This window comes from Adiantum capillus-veneris, chromosome 9, assembly GCF_014529385.1.
Source record: "Adiantum capillus-veneris isolate H3 chromosome 9, ASM1452938v2, whole genome shotgun sequence".
Taxonomy (NCBI): Eukaryota; Viridiplantae; Streptophyta; class Polypodiopsida; order Polypodiales; family Pteridaceae; genus Adiantum; species Adiantum capillus-veneris.
The window spans coordinates 99,740,332-99,762,517 of record NC_140939.1 but is presented as its reverse complement, the minus strand read 5'-3'; the positions used below and the strand labels follow the sequence as shown (position 1 = coordinate 99,762,517).

The 22,186-nt window shown below is 43.6% G+C and overlaps 1 protein-coding gene across 1 annotated transcript; it reads right to left on the bottom strand.

The window, feature by feature from the left end:
• Positions 1-4,889: 4,889 nt before the first annotated feature.
• LOC147450889 (uncharacterized) lies at positions 4,890-21,448 on the bottom strand. The gene is made up of 5 exons (XM_086519879.1): positions 21,260-21,448; positions 20,827-20,889; positions 5,590-5,681; positions 5,418-5,502; positions 4,890-5,324 (listed from the first exon to the last, which is right to left on the bottom strand). Exons 1-5 carry the CDS (start codon positions 21,431-21,433, stop codon positions 5,271-5,273), a joined length of 468 nt encoding a protein of 155 aa, XP_086376005.1. The 5' UTR covers positions 21,434-21,448; the 3' UTR covers positions 4,890-5,270.
• Positions 21,449-22,186: the final 738 nt, after the last annotated feature.

Genomic DNA, 22,186 nt, shown 5'->3' with positions numbered 1-22,186 from the left:
GCTCAATATGATGCTTTGCTGATTCTGGCGACGGTGTCCACAACATGCCTCGCACGCCCTCCTTGCCGCCCTTGCATGCATGTTATGGCAACTCTATCATGGGGCTTGGCCCTTAGTAAGGAAGGGTGCCCCAACTTTGGGCGCCTGTGTGTGGACCCCCCAAATAACAAAGAGAGAGAGAGAGAAAAAAAAACGATGGCGATGGCGTTTTCTGCAACGCTGTCGAGAGCAGGGAAGACTACCAGTCGTTCCCCAGTGCTTTTTTGTGCCCGCCACAGTGACAGAATCCCCTCAGTTTGGCCGCGTGCTTCTGTCAAGATCTACCACACCCGCTTTGGAGCCATTCGACACCCCCCCCCCCCCCTCTCGCCGCAAGAGGCTCTGCACACGGATCCCGTCGTCATCGTCCCTGCCTAGCAAGATTTCATGCACACACCGTGTGTCTTGTCCCCGACCTTGAACACCACGGCTTTCTTCTTCCCAAGGCTCTTGCCCACGCCTGTCTCCATGAAACTTTTCAGACAGAGAGAGAGAGAGAGAGAGAGAGAGAGAGAGAGAGAGAGAGAGAGAGAGAGAGAGCATGCAACACCATGCAAGGTTCCCTTTTCCTCCATAGCCAATCCCTCCCCTGAGATCTGATGCCAGTGTAAGACAGGCGGAACTAGAACCTAGGAGTTTACCACCCAACCACCTACTATATAGCATGGCCCCTGGCCCTTTGCCCTAGTTGGACTCCCTTTCCACACTGCCTAGCCCGGCCTTGCCCTTGTCTAGTCCGGCCTTGCCGATGTCCTGACAAAGTCCTCGTTAATAGGGGTCTCCTCTTTTTCTCTTTTGCAGCTCGCCCTAAAAACTCAAAAAGATGACTTTGAATGAGGTCCTCTAAAAATTCTCAGAAAGAGTCTACGATCTCAGAGATTTTTTTTTAAGGGTTTTGTTTATATCAGGTCATGAAGATGGTTGACCGTCTGGACCCTCATATTTTCCTTTCCTAGCCAACATTGTTGTGTCAAAGTTGTTGGTTGTAGTAGCCAATAATGAAGTGAGCCCTTGGAGGGGGGTACCCTTTGGGGTATATGCTCACGCAGGTGAGCATTGGGATTTCACCTTGTTTAGATTTTACAAAACAAAGCACCACCTAATAGGGATGGAAGAACTCCACAAGGTAGTGAAGAGGCTCCAGCATGATTACAATGAAGAAGTTAAAGGAAGTCGCAGGAGCGGAGCCAAGTTGATCCTATGATCAAGAAGGTAGAGATGTTGATGATGGTGAACTTGTCGATCAAATTCCCGTGGATGCGACTGCATCCAACTCATTGAACCTGTTGATCGCACGCACTGCATGTGCGCTTGCATTGCTGCTAATAGATATCCTCTTCGTTCAATGTTACAGTATATCAAAACCTTCATGTGGCATTAAAAACAAATGTGAGGCTCTTCTATTTCTTCAGGTTGGGATGTTGACGACTACGTGCATTGGTAGATGGAATGATCCGGTAGTCACCTTAAATTAGGGTAGTTTATTTTTAAATTAATCAAATCATGAGAGAGAGAGAGAGAGAGAGAGAGAGAGAGAGAGAGCGGGGGGGGGGGGGGGGGGGAGGGAGAGAAATGAAAAGTTTAGATGCTATAAGAACAAGCACAAGAGAGCTAAAAAATGTAACCAACATCATGAAATTTTGCATCATCTCACTATTACATTCCATTTTGTCTATATAGGAAACAATTGCTTACCTATGTGCACTTAGATTTGTGAGTTTCAATGCAAAAATGTAAACGTCTTTTGGCCATTATTGCATCTATTCAAAAGGAGGTTGAGTACAATTAAGTGCTCAACAAAAAAGTCTTTCCTAAAAATACAAAATTCCTTTCAATGACATTTATAAAAGACTTGAAATTTAAGGATTTCTTTAATGCTTTCACACTATTGTTTTCAAGTATGTGGAGGATATCTTCCTTTTTCTCTTGGTGTCATGATTTTAAGCTGAACCATGATTTTTGGGAGCTAAAAAAGATGGAGCCCCCCACCAAAAAAAATTATCTCCAATTTCAATAAGATAGAATTTAGAATCAAAGAGTGCAAATACACATTGTTCATATTGTCTCCAACCTACCAATAAACTCTACTTATTCTATAACTTCCTTAAACTAGGCATTTCTTGACAACATTTTTATTTTAAAAAAACAAGCCTACAAGCACTTGCCATAATATTTTGTATTGAGAAACCCCCCTCCACAACAAAGCGCGCATGCACGCGTGCACACATACACACACACGTCCAAGCATCTACCATGGTTTGACTATCTATGACCACGAGCTGTGCTTCGGAGGAGGAAGCATAACCTTGGATAATCAAGAAATTAAAATAAAGGTGGATGATTGAAGTTTCCATGAGGAATGCTTGAGGTGTTTAGGCACAATGATAGATAGATACTATGTAATTTGTTGTTTTCTATGAAAGAGTTAATATAAGGGTGGATGATCGAAGTTTCCATGAGGATGCTTTAGGTGTTTAGGGACAATGAAGGATAGATAATATGTACTTTGATGCTAAATATTTCCTATTATGATAATGTATCTTGTTGGGTTTTGCTCGGTTTTATGATTGCTTGAAAAGGTTTACTTGGAGTTTGAACCCCCCCCCCCCCCCCAAGAGAATGTAATGAAAATTACTATTTTTTATGTTATCGTAATGTTTATTTGGAATTTTTTATTGACGGTGCATTGAGATTTGATATTATTTTTTTATCACATTGTATTATATTGTTGTATAGCCGATCACTTAATGATTGGGAGCAAGATGAAAATTTGGGTGCAAGATGCGATGGCGATGGCCTCTATTTTGTAATTGTGCAGCCACAATTTGGGTTTAAGTCGCAAGCACACCTCTCACACATTTTAAGCCATTAGATAATTTAGCATTTTGTAGGACAGTTATTCCTTCTGTGAGCTCCTCATGAGAACTGATTGAGTAGAAATTAGTGTAGGGAGAGATGATGTATGTGTAGCTTAACATAATGCAAGCTAATCAGTCCTAAATAAGTAATTATCATAATGCAAGCTAATTGACCCTAAATAAGTAATTAGAGTATCTACCCGGATAACCCAATTGGTTTTTAAATCTCAAAGTGGCTTGACCAATTCTTGCCTTGAGAGAAGCAGAGTAGCCTTGTGTATGTGTGTGGAGGGACTTTTTTAAAAGTGTTAATTGGAAATTACGCAATCCCCATAGGTAATAGGGTACTTGCAAGAGTTATTTGTGGCCACCACCTAACACCCAGCATTTGCTTTGCATGCCTAGGGTTCCATGCTAATCTATTCTTCAATCCCATTATCTTATCAATTATGGACATAGTGAATCGACAACGATAAACATCTTTAGTAGAAAATGTAAAATCCCCTATGCAAGCGGAGGGACGTGTTGGGCGGTTAAAGGAAGCCTTTTCTCTCTCTCTCTCTCTCTCTCTCTCTCTCTCTCTCTCTCTCTAGGAGATGATGAGGGCAAAGAGGGGATGCTTATGCAATTGAAGACGGAGACGACAAGTTTGTGTTATCTCTCTTGCTATGCTGTGTTGGTTTTCAGACCCTTCGACCCAGCTCAAGCTGATTCCAAACAACCTACGGGCTGAAGGGGATGGAGTTGCAAGTCCTTTTTTTTGTGGTTGGCGTAGGCGAGAAGAATAGGTGAACTACTTGCACGAGTTTTTGAGGCGAGGATAGCTCAAGAGCAGGGGAGGCGGCGGCTACAGCAGTTGATGGGTAGGGGCAAGCTGGGGAACGGAAGAATTCTTTGTGCTCTCTCTCTCTCTCTCTCTCTCTCTCTCTCTCTCTCTCTCTGCGTCGCAGGTCATGGCATGAGCAGGCAGGACCGAGGGAAGGAGACGCACAGGTGGAGTCGGGGAGGTGAATGCAAGGGGGGAGGACAATGGGCGCCTTCTGCAGACTCTCGTGAAGGATCTGACGTGGAAAGGTTTGGTTGGGGGGGGGGGGGGGGGGACGAGATTCAGGAATATCAAATTAAAAAACATGCACCATTTTAATGCTAGAGAAAGAACTTTGTTCTCTTGCCAATTCATAAGAGGGTTTACCCAAAGGTTATTATACACCAAAGGAAATCATTTAGGGGGCTATTTGTAACCCAATGGCTATTTTTCAAGGGCCTTGAAAAACACTCGCTATTTTTTTTTGTCAAAAAATAGCCCACAAAAAAAAATAGCCCAACTTCTCAAGATTTGTGATTTTGAGAGAAAATTTGCCAGAAACACACTGCACTGCCATTTTTTTCAGAATTTCTTGAGATTCACCCCAAATCCTATGCGTATATATGTATGCATAAGATACATTCACCAACTTGGCATAGTCTCTCTTTTTTTCGACACACCAGAGGGCCCACAAGGGGAGGTGCTTATCCCTTCCAAATATTAGCCATGTTACATGGTCGGACAAGGGCCACATACCATCGGGCAAGAGCCACGCATAGTCTTATTTGTCGTCAAGACACTCATAAAAGTGAAGTTGTCATGCTTTCTCAATGGTAAAAGTAAATTTGCGTACCAAAATGAGTACTACGGACACCACCATGGTAGCATCGATTTCAGATCATACAAGTGGGTATATTTGGGCAAGCAATCACTCTCATTCGGTACAGTTAAGGCAAAAGTTGACCCCTATTTTAACTTTGGCTTCATAGGATCAAAAAGCTGCACTGGAAAAAAGTGCCCCAAGCAAGGACCAGCAATGCAAACTTCGCTCAAGGCAAACATTAGTGGCTTTGCCTCACTACAACGCTTTCTTGGCTTCACGTATGCATTCCCCAATCAAACGCCAATTTCATTATATGGTAAGCTTCAATATACAAATTAACACCACTTCCAATTCAAGAGAAAGCTTGACATAAAATACATGCATGCATTTTTTTGTCTTAAACTGAAAAAAAACAAATCCATTTATTCAAGCTTACAGAGTGACGGAATGTGGACACCCATCAGCAGCACCGCTAACAGTGTGAACCATCAATCAGCAGAAACTAGAAGGAATGCATTGTGGTCAAGAGTGGGGCAACTTCCAGCCAGCCATAGGCATGATTCTACAAAAGACAACTTGGGCTTAAAAAGGGCGCTTGTCTTTGGCAAAGTTGAAATGTGCAACAAATAGACCCATTGTCATAAAAAATGACAATGCCCCTACAAACTGATTTCAAAATTCAGGTTAGAACTATTTCCATGTGTCAAAATTATTTTGCATGGAAGAAGAGCAAATTTGGTAGATATCACAGAGGTCCAGCAAACGTTCCATTCTCAAGTTGCTCATTCCATTTCTCAACCTGATGGAAAGCACACACGTCGCACATCAGAGAAGCCAAAGGTACACGTGAATATGCTTAAACTGTTACAGTGAAGGAACAAGAAATTCAGACCCATTCATTGGGGCACAAAGAACGATAGTATCTTGCATATTTATTGCATTGAGACCCTGCTTCATCTCCTTTAGCACGGACACACCTATTGCAACAATCAAAGTTCAAAATTGTAATGTTTATAAGCCATTTTGACATGCAATAGAAGGGCAGTGTTGGGTTTTATCCCTACTTATGATACTCCACGAATCGTGTAAAACAATGCCTAGCCTGATTTGTTGTTGGAAACCGAAAATCCATAGGTGCTGTCTTTATGTCTTCAACCTGATTAGTACAAGAGCTACAACATGAATATTAAGCAAGATTTGCTAAAGCAGTACTAACAGCTTGCAACCAAAAAAGTTGTTTGGGCTCCCTAGATACATCATTTAGAAGAGATTAGAAACTAACAGAACTTTTGCTACAAAACCCTAAACAACCAAAGCATCAAAAGCTACAATAGACACATGCCACAAGTCATTGAACGAGGGTGAACTTGCTTGTAATCAACAACTTAACAAGCATCAAAAGCATGAGCCCCATTCTTGAACATAAGACTTCAAACATTAAAACGGGCTCAAGATGTACCTTGGGCATAAGCTCAACTTAAAAACTTTTGACAGACTTCGTTTCGAATTGCATAAAGCCTTCTTGAATACCTAATTATCATTTGCGGAGCGTAGGGCAAAAATCTTAGAATGCTTGCTGTTGCTGTTTCAGCCAAAACCATCTGTGAAAAGAGCTGGAAGGAAAACGGAGCCGAAGAGCAATCGACACCTGACGAATGAAGGGTCTCGAATGACAACCCCATAATAAGTGTGGCACAGTCTCTTCAGCTTCATGGCATCTGATGCAAGTAAAAGACGAAATATGGCATGCATGCAAGAGGCTGCCAACCAGTAGAGCTCCCACTAAGCAGCGCCGTAGGAAGATACGACGTACGTTCCTTCAGAGGGAGATGACCCTGCCAAATGCTAGACAACGTTCGTTTCCACCGTAGGATGACTTGGAGAGTGACCACAGCTAATTACCATGACGCATAATCCATGCATCAGATTGTAGGAGGGCATAAACGTTACCAGCTGAAATGCATTCCATGCTGATATTGGCAAGATTCATCAGAACAGCAAGAAACCTATTTATCATTTGCGGAGCGCAGGGCAAAAACCTTAGAATGCTTGCTGTTGCTGCTTCAGCCAAACCGTCTGTGGAAGCCGGAAGGAAAACGGAGCCGAAGAGCAACCGACACCTGACGAATGAAGGGTCTCGAACAGCGACAACCCCATAATAAGTGTGGCACAGTCTCTTCAGCTTCATGGCATCTGATGCAAGTAATAGACAAAATATGGCATGCATGCAAGAGGCTGCCAACCAGTAGAGCTCCCACTAAGCAGCGCCATAGGAAGATACGATATACGTTCCTTTAGAGGGACATGGCCCTGCCAAATGCTAGACAACGTTCATTTCCACCGTAAGGATGACTTGGAGAGTGACCACAGCTGATTACCATGACGCACAATCCATGCATCAGATTGTAGGAGGGCATAAACGTTACCAGCTGAAATGCATTCCAGGCTGATATTGGCAAGATTCCAATCAGAACAGCGAGAAACCTAATTATCATTTGCGGAGCGTAGGGTAAAAATCTTAGAATGCTTGCTGTTGCTGCTTCAGCCAAAACCGTCTGTGAAAAGAGCCGGAAGGAAAACGGAGCCGAAGAGCAATCAACACCTCACGAATGAAGGATCTACAACAGCGACAACCCCATAATAAGTGTTGACAGTCTCTTCAGCTTCATGGCATCTGATGCAAGTAGAAGACGAAATATGGCGTGCACGCAATAGGCTGCCAACCAATAGAGCTCCCACCAAGCAGCGCCATGGGAAGATACGATGTACGTTCCTTCAGAGGGAGATGACCCTGCCAAATGCTAGACAACATTCGTTTCCACTGTAAGGATGACTTGGAGAGTGATCACAGCTGATTACCATGACGCACAATCCATGCATCAGATTGTAGGAGGGCATAAACGATACCAGCTGAAATGCATTCCAGGCTGATATTGGCAAGATTCCAATCAGAACAGCGAGAAACCTAATTATCATTTGCGGAGCATAGGGCAAAAATCTTAGAATGCTTGCTGTTGCTGCTTCAGCCAAAACCGTCTGTGAAAAGAGCCGGAAGGCGGAGCCGAAGAGCAATCGACACCTAACGAATGAAGGATCTGGAACAGCAACAACCCCATAATAAGTATGGCACAGTCTCTTCAGCTTCATGGCTCTGATGCAAGTAGAAGACGAAATATGGCGTGCATGCAATAGGCTGCCAACCAGTAGAGCTCCCCCCGAGCAGTGCCATAGGAAGATACGACGTACGTTCCTTCTCAGGGAGATGACCCTGCCAAATGCTAGACTACGTTCGTTTCCACCGTAAGGATGACTTGGGGAGTGACCACAGCTGATTACCATGACGCACAATCCACGCATCAGATTGTAGGAGGGAATAAACGTTACAAGCTGAAATGCATTCCAGGCTGATATTAGCAAGATTCCAAACAGAACAGCGAGAATCCACATTCAAAGGAGGAACAAGCGAGAGATCAGCAAGCATCCTTTGAATCTCCTGCCAAAGAGGAGAATAGTGGAATCCCAATCGAAAGCAAGATGCCAAATCAGAGAACGAAATAACATGGCCCGTGTCATCCACCACCTGCTGTACCTGGTAAATTCCTCTTTGAGAAAGAAAGTACGCCTAGTGAGGAGACCGCTCACCAAAGTCAAAGAGAAAACTTGCTCCAATGTAAGCTCTCCAATCGAAAGGAATTGCCGAGAGGGGATTGTCGACCATGCAATTCCAAATGTGAGAACATAACTTCCCAACATGTTGGCTGCCAATGACCAAAGGATGGTGTAACAATATGCGCACACAAATGTGATACCATGAGTGTCCAAGGCTGCTGTTGTTCCACTAGGGCTGGCAGTAGTGTAGCTTTCCGCACCAAAACATGACTTCGCAAATCCAAAATATTCAACCCTCCAAGGCGCTTGGGAGAGCACAAATTGTCCATAGACAACATGTTGCCTAAGGCCTTTTCTAGTGACACGATGTGCACCAAAAATGTTCCAAAATACTAGACATGAGAGAGTGCAAACGTGCCCGAGACCAAGACAACAAAGGTAAATAAAACTGCACATGTAACACACTTGGACACTCCAAGTTGAGAATCTACCGTGGCAGCACAAATAACCACTTCAAAACAGTTCACAATTCACAGTTGATTCGACACTGGCCCAGCGGAGTTCAGTGCCTAGAGATATTGGCCCCAAAGACTGGCGCCCCTTTCGGTATTTCTTTTTGTATTAATCTGTGTTCAAAGTACAAGAGTGCGGGCAGGCGCTCACACTCAGACTCTGCGTCTGTAACAGACTTGGACACTCCAAGTCGAAAATCTTCCGCGACAGCACAAATATCCACTTCAAAACAGTTCACAGTTCACAATTGATTCAACACTGGCCCGGCGGAGTTCCGTGCCTAGAGATATTGGCCCCAAAGACTGGCGCCCCTTTCGGTATTTCTTTTTGTATTAATCTGTGTTCAAAGTACAAGAGTGCGGACAGGCGCTCACACTCGGACTCTGCGTCCAGATGCTCTGAGTTGTGAGAGGCCTGCTCGCATATTTAAAGAGTACAAGGGATGCCAAAAGCTTCCCAAAAACTGAAAATCAAAAGCTTTTGAAAAATAAAGCAAAAGCTTTCTCTGTCTCTCATAATCACTCTCTCTCTTGAGGGAATAAAGCAAACAAAGCAGTTCTCTCTCTTCAAATGCGTAGAAAAGCAATGCCCCAAAAGCTGCCGTAACTTCTCACGCAAAAACTGCCCGTGATTTGCGTCGCAAAAGACGGAGACTGCCACGTCAGCATGGTCCGGATTCTGCGGGAGTGCCACGTCAACAGGGTCAGCTGCAGGGTTCTGAAAACAGCCATGTCACCACTCCTACATCATTTCCAGAGGGTATGTGTGTGTACTAGGCAGCCACCAGTCACCAACTGGACAGCCACGTCACCAGTTTGTGACATACCCCCCTCTTGAAAGCATTGTAATCACCCTCGATTACGCTTGCAAAACAGACAGAAACCATAAGTTGTCTTAGCAGACACTGATTGTTAGTACCTACGCACTAGGAACACACATCTAGCACATGTACCAATCAACAATCACATCACAGGACATCACTAGACATCACAGGACATCACATGGCATTCAACATTCATTCGGATCTTAGACCATGATTTATCGGCAATGCAGTTAGCAATCGCATCTAGATCCACTCGGGACCTCATAGATGCCCGATTGACTAACCCCTATTGCAACCATGTCTATTCGAGATCAATTAGACCAAAATGCTGCAATCATTTCGTCTAGCAATTCCTGCACTTAAAAACAAGTCAAGAACAAATCAGTTTCATATTTTTCCGGAATTCCATTTCATAAAGTCATCCAGCAGAATATTGTCAGCTCTCAGTATCCCTGAAGCTTAAAGAGACATCAGTGACTCTAGTATTCAAAAATCGAGACATCTGTTGACAAAAGACTTAAAAACAAGTCAAGAACAAATCAGTTTCATATTTTTCCAGAATTCCATTTCATAAAGTCATCCAACAAAATACTGTCAGCTCTCAGTATCCCTGAAGCTTAAAGAGACATCAGTGACTCTAGTATTCAAAAATCGAGACATCTGTTGACAAAGAAGCGGAGTAATTCCCCTCTTGTGCAAACCCACTACACCACATCTCCGGTCAAGCTGAATTATGGGTTCCATTTGGAGTAGACTATGCTAAACCAAAAGCTTCAAGGTAAAGATTCACATTCCTAGGAATATCTGCTAGGTCTTCCTCCTCCATTCGCTTCGCATCCAATGCGAAGTAGGTCTTGAATTTAACCAAGAACTGTCAGTTCGCTTTACCTTCTTTCTTTCTTTCTGTGCCAATTTCTATTCTGGAACGAGTATCTGCTCATTTTCATCCAATTCGAGTTGTTCATCATCAGGCACATCACCTTCAAAAGGCTTCAAGAGACTCACATGAAAAACATTGTGAATCCTCCAAGTATTCTGGCAGCTTCAATACAAAGGAGATATCATTCATCTTTTCAAAAAATCTGAAAAGGTCCACACTATTTCATGCTAAGCTTTCAAAGAAGCCGCTCCTTTCCTTTTTTTTTTTTTTCCTCGGGCGTGCCTTCCCATAATGTAAGAGCACCCAATCCTTCTCTTTCAATTGCAAATCGCGACAATGCCGATCTGCTGCCTTTTTCTGTCTTTCCTGAAATTTCTGCAAAGCCTTCCGGATCAAGTCCTTCGTGAACTGGTCGACTTCAAAGAAAAATCTTATCTTTCGCGCTAAGAAAGGGTAGAACCAAATTCAAAAATCTCAAATGGCATCTTCCCCATCAAAGAGTCAAATGTGTTTTTGTAGGCATATTTCACCAAAGGTAAAAACCTTTCCCAAGTAGTATTTTGATCCAACCAAGGAGACTTCAACAAATCCAGTACCACTGAATTAGCAATCTCTGATTGCCCGTCAGTCAGCGGGTGGAACGATGACGAGAATTGCAACCGCGTGCCTATGTTTTCCCAAATAGCCGTCCGAAACAAACTCGCGAACCTGGGGTCCCTGTCAGAGACAATCGTCTTAGGCATGCCATGTAATCTGAAGACCTGGGCAATAAACAATCGTGCCCACGCTGTGTTCTCGCGAGATGAAATCCATTGCAATACTTTCCCAGGGCGGGTGGGTATGGGTAAAAGGCTGTAACAATCCCTGTGCTTTATACATGTCAAACTTGACCTTCTGGCATACCAAGCAACTGCGCACAAACTCGTCCACATCCTTCTTGAGTCTCGGCCAAAAGACGTATCTCTCTACACCTTCAAGGTGGTAGCAATGCCGCGGTGACCCGTAAAAGGCGGACAGTGGCATTCGGTTAGAACCTTTTCCCTCAACAGCTGTGTAACGCACAACATGGTTTTCTTCATCAAGTAGCCATCCCGAATGGAATAGTTTGCTACTATCTCCCCTTTCTGTATTCAACTGAATATATCTGCAAAACCTGTTCTGTGACGTACTGACAGACCATATCCTCGAAGTTCCTATGATGTATCGTGGAAATAGCCAAAACCAATGGCTTTCGGGACAAAGTATTTGCCACCAATTTCTTCTGTCCCTGTACATGGGCAATCCGGAAGTAAACCATGACAAGATGTTTGCCCACCGCATCTGCTTTTTCCGATAGCTGCTTCCGTGACAAGTAGCGAAAACACCCATCATCTGTGAAAACCGTAAAATCGGCTCCGAGTAGGTAATGTCGCCACTGAATAAGAGCATGGATAGCCGCCAAAAGCTCTTTCTCACATATCTGTATTGTCAATTCCGGCCTTGAAAACAATCAGCTCTCATAGGCAATGACATTTGGCCTTCTTGCATTAAGACCGCATCCAGACTACGACCACAAGTATCACAATATACTTCAAACGACTTCTGCAAATCTGGCAAAGTCAAAAACTGGTCTTGTAGTCAAATTCTGTTTCAATTTCTGAAAGGCAGTCACTTCTGTGGGTCCCCAAGAGAAAAGGACTCCTTTCTATGTCAAGATATGCAAAGGGGAAGCGACCTCTGCAAACTTTCGAATGAACTGTCTATAGTACGAACACAATCCCAAAAAGTTCTAACTTCATGGACATTCTGCAAATCTGGCCAATCACAGATAGTCTCTATCTTGGCCGGATCCATCTGCACTCCTGCTGCTGCTGCTGACACAATGTGTCCCAAAAAGTGTATCTCTAGTACGAAAAATTCACTTTTCTTCACATTAATCACTAACTTGTGATCTCGTAATGCCTGAAAGACCTGAAGGAGATGATCTCTATGTTCTGCCTCATCCTTGGTGAAAACAATGATGTCGTCAAAGAAAGTGCCAACAAAATAGCCTAAACTCTCGAAAAAATCATGTCCATCATCCGGTTAAATGTTGCAGGAGCATTGGATAAGCCAAAAGGCATCACCAAAAACTCAAATAACCCAAAAGTCGTCTGAAAGGCTGTCTTGTAGACGTCTCCCGGCGCGATTCGCATCTGATGATATCAACTTTCAAGTTGATCCTACTAAAGCATGAGGATCCCTGAAGTCGGTCAAGTATATCATCGATTCTAGGAATCGGAAATCTGTTCTTGATGGTGATTTTGTTGAAAGCTCTATAATCGATGCACATTCTCCAAGATCCGTCTTTCTTCAAAACCAACAACACTGGAGAGCAATACGGTGAAGTAATAGGTTGGACAAGACCCTTTTCCAAGAGGTCTTTTACTCGGTTCATAATCTCTTCGTTCTAGGCTCGGCTCACACGGTAAGGTGGCCGGTTCGGTGGGGTGCTTCCAGGTATCAAATCAATGGTATGATCTTCAAGACGAGCGGATGATAACTCGCCTGGCAGGCCCTCTGAAAAGCAATCGGCATGAGAGTGGAGAAAATCTTGGCGTTCTTTTGTTCAAGTCAAAACATATTCGACCTTCATCCATCGTTCAATTCTCTCCCAAAAAAAAAGTGAGTAAAGAAACTGAAGTTCATCAAGTACAATCTCTGAGCCCTTCATTTGTCAAAGTCGCTTTCTCGGCCCAGTAGTCAACCACAGCGTTGTTGTTGTGGTACAAGGGATTTCAAGTAGAACGTCACAACCTTCCAAGGCAAATACGTAAAACTCCTCGTGCCCGAAACGCCCTTGTCATTGCAAACAAAAGTTTGTCAATGCTTGGTGTAATGGCAACATCCGTCCGGGTGCCACTCAAACTACCTCCACATGTGGCCTCAACCCATCGGGCGTAATTCCAAATTGAGCCGCCAATTCCCAATGAAAAGAAGTTAGCCTTGGCTCCTTCAAAAGAGCTTCCTGATCTTTCACTTTGCCCCAAAAGCGGCAAAGTTTGTACTTTCATTCATTTGATTCGGTTCACGCTCCACGCAATGTGGTACCAGTTCTGCTTTTTATCTACCTTTTCTACCACGTCTCTCAGCTGCTTTGGAACTTTCTGGCCTTTCTTCATCCTGTTCATTCGGTGCCTTGTTAGGGCACTTCACGGAGATATGCCCAATTTCCCCGCATTCAAAGCACTTCCCCTCCTTTAAGTAGAGAGCCCTCTCTTGAGAAGTAAGCTTGGGTCGTGCATCCTTATCTTTCTGTTCTGGGTTGCTCTTATTTGACTTTTTGACAAACCAACCATTCCCCGACATATTGCTCGATGTCTGCTTTAAGGCTTGGCCAAAAGAAATATCTTTCCCCGGTGACCCCATAAGGCAAAGCATATGCTTCATCCATAATTTCTTCCTCAATGGCACCGCCACACAAATTGCTTGGTGGTGGTACAAGTAGACATCCCAAATGGAATATGGATATTCATTCACTCCGTTCTGTAACTTACTCCAAATGGAGGAGAAGATTGGGTCGCTCGAATACAAATCCGAAAGTGATTCTAGTTCCTGGTGATATACAGAAGTGATTGCATTCACCCTGGATCGCCTAGACAGTGGTACATAGCCACATTCTTACTCCCAGCCATATGAAGGATCTGCAAGTGCAACATGGACAAAAAGTTGGCCCATCTCATCTGCTTCTCAGATAATTTCCATTGCGTAAGGAAATATCGCAAACTTTGATGATCGATCTTGATCACAAAATCCGCTCCCAGAGGATAATGCTTTCAAGAAGACTAGGCATGAATCACTACCATAAGTTCCTTCTAGTATCCAATGGGATAAAGTTGTCCGCTAATCTAGGATCATAGAGGATCAAAACCCCGCTGGTTATTCAAAGATCCGCAGCCCTTGAGAAACTGATGCTTCCTCTTTTCCGATTTTATATTCCCTTGTACATCAAGAATAGAGTTCGAGCTCGGTAGAGCGGGTTTCTTCTTCGCTTGTTCTTTCTTTTGATCCTGCCAATGCTGCTGAAAAGGGCAGTTAGTCTTCATGTGTACTTTCTCACCACAGTAAAAACGTCTTCCTTGCTCTTTGAAGGTTTATACTTGGTCGCTCTTTGCCTTGCACGGTACGTACTTTGTTCCATCCGTCTAGGGGTACCAATGGAATGTAGATCCTCGGCAATGATTGCGGACTCCATCATCCGTTGACGGGTATCATGGGGTTACACCTTCATGCTCTTTCGAAGCGATGGTTGAAGATCTGCTTCGAATTTCCGTATCTTTTCCTCGTCGAAAATCTTCATAAAAGGAGCCAGTCCCATTCCTTTCAGATATCCTTCTCGAAGTCAGGCGGAAGGAATTGTTCATAAAATTCAGCTTTAAACTAAGTCCACGTTATGGCTTGTGTACCCTCAAGAATCGTGGCTAACCACCAATTGCTTGCTGTCTCCTTGAGATACATCCCAACATGATGCAACTTGGTTTTTTTGGTAAAGTTTTCGTTGGCAAAAGCAACTTCAACCTGTCTGATAAAAGACAGTGCCTTGGAGATATCTCTCCGTCCTGTGTAACTGTCAAACTTTGCATCCTTGTTACCAAATTTGAAAACCCGCATCTTTGAGTCACGCTTGCTATTACCCCTTTTAAATTTGGGCTTCTTCTTAGTATTACGTAGGGAAGTAGTAGGCATTCTCTTCTTGGAAGAAGGCTTAGATATTGTATGAGAAGTGGCAGTAGTAGTATAATCACAAAATTATGACGGAGAAGAGATAGAGACGTCCTTACTTTCATTCAACAGAGAGAGTTCATTTTCTTGGCCATTGCTTTTCGTAGGCCGTTTGTTCCGATCCGAAAATCCCTTGTGCGCTATGGCACCTCTTTCCACGTTTTCCTCCTCTGGGTTGTTGCCACCAGCAGGGTTTTCCTGACGCCCATTGGCATATGTGCCTTACGGCTTCTTGATTCGATCCAAAACCTTTTGAACAGCCAACAGCATGAGAAGCTGCTACAATTCCACGAGTTGAACTCGTACTTACTGAATTTCTTCTTGAACGGTTTTCCCTTGACTCATCATGGTCCTCGTTCCTTGTTGAAATTGTCCTCTTTTGCAAAAAAAGAGAGGCCACCGGGCTCTGATACCACTGTCACAAACGGGAGCACACACAAATAATCGATAAGTTGAAAACCAATAGACTTTTGACCAAAAGAGACAAGGGAGAAGATCGACACAATATCGGGGACCACAAGATGGGCTCCCCTTAAAGAGAACCTTTATTCAGGGAGAATCTTTTTATAAACACAATAACCAGAGAAAACCCCTCGTCGTTTCCTCCCCGTTAGGAAAATCCGAGAGGCAAGTTCTCAATTCCTTTTCTGTTTGTACTCGGAGCATAAAGCTTCGTTTGACCAATGCACCTTGCTATATTTCAACAAATGATGATTGATCTACTGAGATCGTTTCTAGACAACGTCGTTGTTGTATTTCTCGATGACATTTTGATTTACAGCAGGAGTTTGTTTAAGCATCTGGCGCATATACGCGTTGTTCTCGAAGTACTGAGAGTTGAGAAGCTTTATACTTAAGCTTCTAATAAGTGTGAATTCTTTAAGAGAGAGCTTGATCCTGAAAAGTTGGATAAAGTGCGAAATTGGCCCATTCTAAAGAATGTGCGCCAAATAAAGTCCTTTCTAGGCCCTAAAGGATTTTTTCGCAAATTTATCAAGGAATACTCTAAAGTTGTTGCTCCGCTTACGCGACTTTTAAAAGGAGAGTAGAAAGGACCGAAGACTTTGGGACCTCATCGTAAGGGTAACCCCCCTTATTGTTTGAAATGAGCGTCTCCACAAGAGCTTCAAGACATTAAAGCACTTGGTGATTACTGCGCCAATATTACATATTGTGGATCCTAGCAAGCCTTTCGTAATTACAACGGATGCTAGTGATTATGTGATTGGCAAGTTGTTCATTCTTCATCTCTCATTTCTAATGTGCAGGCGAGATTGAAAAGAATAAGGCGAACGAGACTCTCTCAGTCTCGCCTTCTCCAAAGCAAGACACACATGATTTGCATGATAATGATCATGCATGATGAGTTGCGTGATAATGATGAGCATGATGATTTGCATGATCAAGATGTGATTATTCACGAGCATGATTGTTAACCCTCGTGGCTCACGGACACCCTATCGCCTACGACGGACACTGTAACCGCATTATTTATTTAAGTAGAGTCAGGCACCGGGCTTGTCGGTCCAATAGGGAAAGGTAGAGTGATCGCCGATGAGAGGCGCACTCTAACACGAACATGCTAGGGTTAGTTGGCTAAGCATGGGCGCCCAAGTGTGAATGGGGTGAGCTCACATAAAAGCCAATTAAACCTAAAATTGAGTCATTCTCTCATTGTGCAATAGAAGCTGCTCTTGCTCCATCTCCACCTTCTCCTTCACCATCTCCATTTTCTCCTTCCCTTTTTCAAGAGTATGGAGAATCTTTTGGACTTCTGGATGGGAGAGAGCTTTCTGCAACTCTTCCACCTGCTGTTGAAGGAGAGAGAACTCTATCTCGCGTCCTCCCATTTCTGCAGTCTTCCAAGAGTCGTCAATCCCTTCAGCAAGAGAGAGAGGACCTTGCTCTGATACCACTGTCACAAAAATACGGAAGCGTAAACTTACGTTTAATTGCACTTCAAATACTCAAGAGAATTAGAGGGAGGGAGAAAACTTGACACTTCATTGGGGACCAGAAGATGGGCTGGTCCCCCCCCATAAAGAGAATATCTTTATTACTTAGGGAGAATCTTTACAAGCACAGGAACGGGGCATACGCCCGTCCTCTATTCTTTCTTCTGTTCTGCTCTGACTACTGATTGAGAAAGTGTTTCCACTTTCTTTTTGCTTAGGGGATTTTTCCCCTCTTCTGCGAGACTGGTTGGAAGCTCTCGAAAAGAGAGTCTATCTTCCAAAACAGCTCCTCAGAAGCTCTCACAGAGGAGAGTCCATCTTCCGTTACGTGTTGCCTTCATGCTCATTCATTCATGCATCGAACACAAAAGAGAAACAAGCAAAATGCACACACGCACATGCTTGCTGTAATTTTCTGCACATAACCTGAAATTCTTACCTGCGCACACCCTTACGCCGAAACAGAGGTCTTCTTCACGATGGAATCGCACCAAACTTGATATAGGCTTAGGATAAGGAGAGAGAAGAGAATTTCTATGGTTGATCTGCTGAAAACAGCCCTAATCGAGGTGATTAGGGGCTGAAAACAGAGAATTACAGCCGCCGCACTCTGCTAAGAGAGCGTCTACGGCAGCTTCTCACGATGAAACTTCACCAGAAGGTGTCTATGACTATGAGATCCCTTGTTCTTGACAATGGGAGCACAAGGCTACCACATATGTCGCAAGGGGCTGCTCTCAAGCTTCAATGGAGGGCTCCACCGCGTAGAGCACGCTCACATTAGGGGGGGTAGGTGCACTGCCAGCCCTTGTGAAGGAGGCGCTGATGCTCTTAAATAGGCTTCATGCATAAAGAGGGGACACTAGGAGATAAGGGAGAGTGAGAGTGAAAGCTTGCATTGGTAAGTGTGCCACTTGGCACACTTACTTTAAAAACTTAAAAACCATTCAACTTTTGACTTTAAAAACTTCTAGCTCATTAATTAAAAATGTGCAACTAACTAACAAATGCTACCAATGATTCTTTTATGAGAGCACCAAAGGTCTGCCGGCGCAATGCCGCACTGGCACTGCACCGCCTTTACCTGTTCACACTTGTCCAGCTGCCCGCCCGGGCACGGACCGTTAAATTTAATTTAACGAAACTTACCCTAAGGCTTTATTAGCTTTATTAGCCTTAAGGTCACTGTTCTAAGGACCCCATCTCATTCATGTGCTTGTACTGACGCGCGTATTTTTCTGACCCTAAAATCTGAGACTACTGCTTACCCCTTTCTGAAGACCCGATTTCCCAATCACTTGGGCTTCGGGGTAATTTCTGCTAAGGTCCCTTTGAGATGTTCTGGCCCGCATTTAGGCTCACCTGAGGCCTTAGAACTGCTAGGTCTATTCTGGTGTGCACACAACTAATTAGATAATTCTTTTCTAATAAATAAATTAATTATTTACAAAGTTTGACTTAGTTACACTCGACGCCATACAGTCCGGTATCAGTACCTCACTTTGAAAAGGAAGGGATGTCACGTGACACGTCTAACCCTATGTGTACATGGACAAGCTACTCCATGACATGGGTTCAGTTCAGTCAGTCAACCTAGATTAGGAAGTGTTCTGGCACTTTTGTGAGTCTTTTCGTAGACCGTGCATGTACAGGCACTTAGAGTAGATCCTCTGGTTGCACACAACATGATCATCAACTTTCCATCAGAACCCATCAGGAGCATTTTTATAGTGCATAGACCTATTTTCCCTATTTTTGACATTTTTCACTTATTATTTTTAAGTGACTTTTTTTGAACTAGATAGGGTAAATTAGCCAAGCATGTATATAAAAAGACCTAGAACTAGCATTTCTGGCAGAAGAGGCAACAGGAACCTTGTGTTCATCAGGCACCTTCTCAGCAAGATTCCCCCCCCCCCCCCCCCCCCTCACACAAGCAAACCCTAGCGTTTTGCAGCACAACAGACCTAGCGTTTTCCATCAAGAACTCACCCCTGGCTTTTTGCATTGTAGACCCACCTAGCGACAGCAGGACCTAGCGTTTCCACAGCAAACCACAGATCAACCCTAGCATTAGCAGATTTCCACAATAAGACAGAATTCAGCCTAGCGTTTTTGGATCAGCAAGCAACTCAGCGTTTTGCAGATTCATCGCGACAAGACCACAGTTGCCAGCAGCATTTTCAGTTTTCAGCACTTAGACACAACGGAACAAGTCCCAAACCTCGCAGATCTCACCTTCCCGCAGCAGATCCTCGCCGCACGGTCAAATCCAACGAAGTTTGCAGTTTCAGCCCGGAAAACGCAGACACTGATGCGTTTTCAACGCGTCGTTGCATCGTCGCCATCGACATCGTCACCGACATAGAGTCAGAATTCAGTAGATAAAGATTTGCAGATTTCAGCCTTAGCATTCTCAGATTTCAATCCGTCTCGTCGTCGTCGTCGACATCGTCGACAAGTCCAAAGCATTGTAGAGATCTGTGCAATCAATAGTAGACCGCTCTCGCCATAGAGAGTGGGGCCTTCGGAGGAGGGTTTGACAACATTCTGGTGTCGTATTCTTCTTCCTCTATCTCTCAGTCTCATGCACCTTCATTCATAGTATTCACCACTTTGTTTGTGCCCATTGCACTCTCTCACTAAAGGAACGGAAGGCTCTCCCTTCCGTAAGTAAAAGGAAGCCTTGAGCACAGTTCGGAGCACTCATCATGAGCAAAGTTCAACAATCCACTTCCGCTGCACCTTACAATGTAAGCCTCCATAAATCCCGTGTGGACTCCACCCCTCAACTCTACATATGCACTATGCACCTATCCGTGCATGTCATGTGTGCTCCTTGGTCCCAATGTTATACACAACATGACATTGCCTCTCTCTAAAGCAAACTTTACATCCTCATTAACATCTTAGAACTCCTAAGGAGAGAAAACCATATGGTGAAAAACTCTCCTAAACCAAGCTCAACTTAGAACTCCTTTATCCTCTTCAAGTGAGTTCTCTCATTCAAAACTCCTTGTTATTTTGAGAGTTTACTACTGTAAACTCCTCTCACATCTTGATGGCAATCCCTAACCTCTTATGTTCTTAGAGACGCACAATTATCTTTGGCACTACGGTGCCTAAGATACATAGACCAAGCATCCTATACTACTTGCTTAGACTATGATGTCCCCTCTATAGTAATTGTCATCTACCTATGTTTAAGGTTCTTCAAATCACTGGCAGGAGAGCTCTCCAAAAGTTATATAACGCTTGCTCAAGACATTCACTATGATTGACTTGGACTCAATGGCCGTCTACCCATAAACTTCCTTGCTTCTTTCAAGGCCAAAAATCTTCCTTTTTCCCACAAACAAGCCTTCTTTCTAGTTGGAAATTTATCCCATCACCGATAGGTAATAGGTTCTGCAAGTCTCTCACCTTACAGTGTGCCACTGCTAGAGTGACTTCTTTTCCTTGAGACTTGCATTGAGCTCTTGGTTGCCAGTCTCTAGCCTTAAGAGCTTACACTTAGACTAGTGGAAGGATAACTCAAGATCTTCCTTTGCTCTCTTATCTTCTTAATCTTCCTCCACTAAGGGAGAAATATAAGCATCCAAAATTAAAAGTTTAACCAGTTGAATGTCTCAATAATTGCTGCACAATGCGACTGTACATCCGAAAGAGCTTTGCATGCATGTGAATCAGTAACTACACCCTCACAATGAAATGAAGTTGGGTTGGCTTATCAGCCATATCAAATATTCCAGAAGATTCAAAAGTTATATAGAGAACATACAGTTAATTTGCGTTGTTCATCTGTCTCCATGGCTGCAGCAGTGAATTCTCTTTTAAAAATATCCTTGGATCGTGAAGAGCAAAGAAAAAAAAAAACTATTAGGTATTGGCCAGATTATCCCTCCTAAATCCGTATGTAATGACTTTTACTAGAGTTTAGGGCAAGATTTCACTGCATGCGTATCCTCTTAATGGCTCTGCTTTTCTCATGAGAACCATGAGAGCATGTGTGTAAATGTAATATGTGCGCCCATCCACCAAGCGCGCGCACAAAGAATGCAAGAATACCTTCGATCTCCCTACTCACACGCACGTGTCGTGAATACGTACGCGCGAGTGCGCATGAATGTGTGTGTGTGTGTGTGTGTGTGTGTGCGCGCGCGCGCGCGCGCGTGCGTGTGTGTGTTAGAGAGAGAGAGAGAGAGAGAGAGCACCTGTCGTAAACGTTGGCTTGCAGCCTCCAGAAAATGAAAGAACTTAGATATGAAGTGGAGCCTCCTCACTATCAAGGGTGGGGGTTCATTTGGTGGCGACCCGCGGAATCGGGCCGTCCCGAGATGTTCGTATTGTGACCACGATGTAGGGAAATTCCCAGTAGTAGGAATCATATGAGTTTGTCACCAATCTGCATTGTTTAAAGCTACCAAATTTCAATCAAACGTTTGATGTCCTCACTAATGCTAATGGTATAGCAGTTGGAGGAATATTAGTTCAAGAAGGTAGACCATTAACTTTCACCTCACATAAGCGTAAGATTCATGAAAAGAACTACTCATACCCATAACCTCAAACTATTGGCAGTCATTCATGCTCTAAAGGTATGGAAGCATTACTTATTTGGAAGGAAAATCCAACTTATAACCAATTATAAGAGCTTAAAGTATATCTTCACATAATTAACCTTGAATATGCAACAAAGGTGTTTGGTAAAACTTTTACAAGAATATGATTTTGACATTATTTGCTATAAACAAGAGCTTGGCATCTTGCAAAACATGCATAAACTATGTACAAAAGATGAAACTACACACACATACCTTGAAATCTACAGATACAAAAGATGAAACTACATACGCATACCTTGAAATCTAGAGATACAAAAGGTAGCCATGATCGCACACAAGCAGAGGGAAAGAAAGCCTATCACTAGAGCCGATAGCGGCTGCATGTAGATCGAGTGAGTGAGCCATTGGGCATAAGTTGAGAGAGTGTCTCACCTATTTTCTTGTGCATGCTAGTGTTTTAGCTAGTAGGACCCACTTATCGGCACATTCGCCTTTAAGTGGAAGGTCGTTGGGGTAAAGGTGGCGTGTGCTTTGTCCCAGGATGGACGTCCAATGTCCATCGTCCACTGGCCTCAC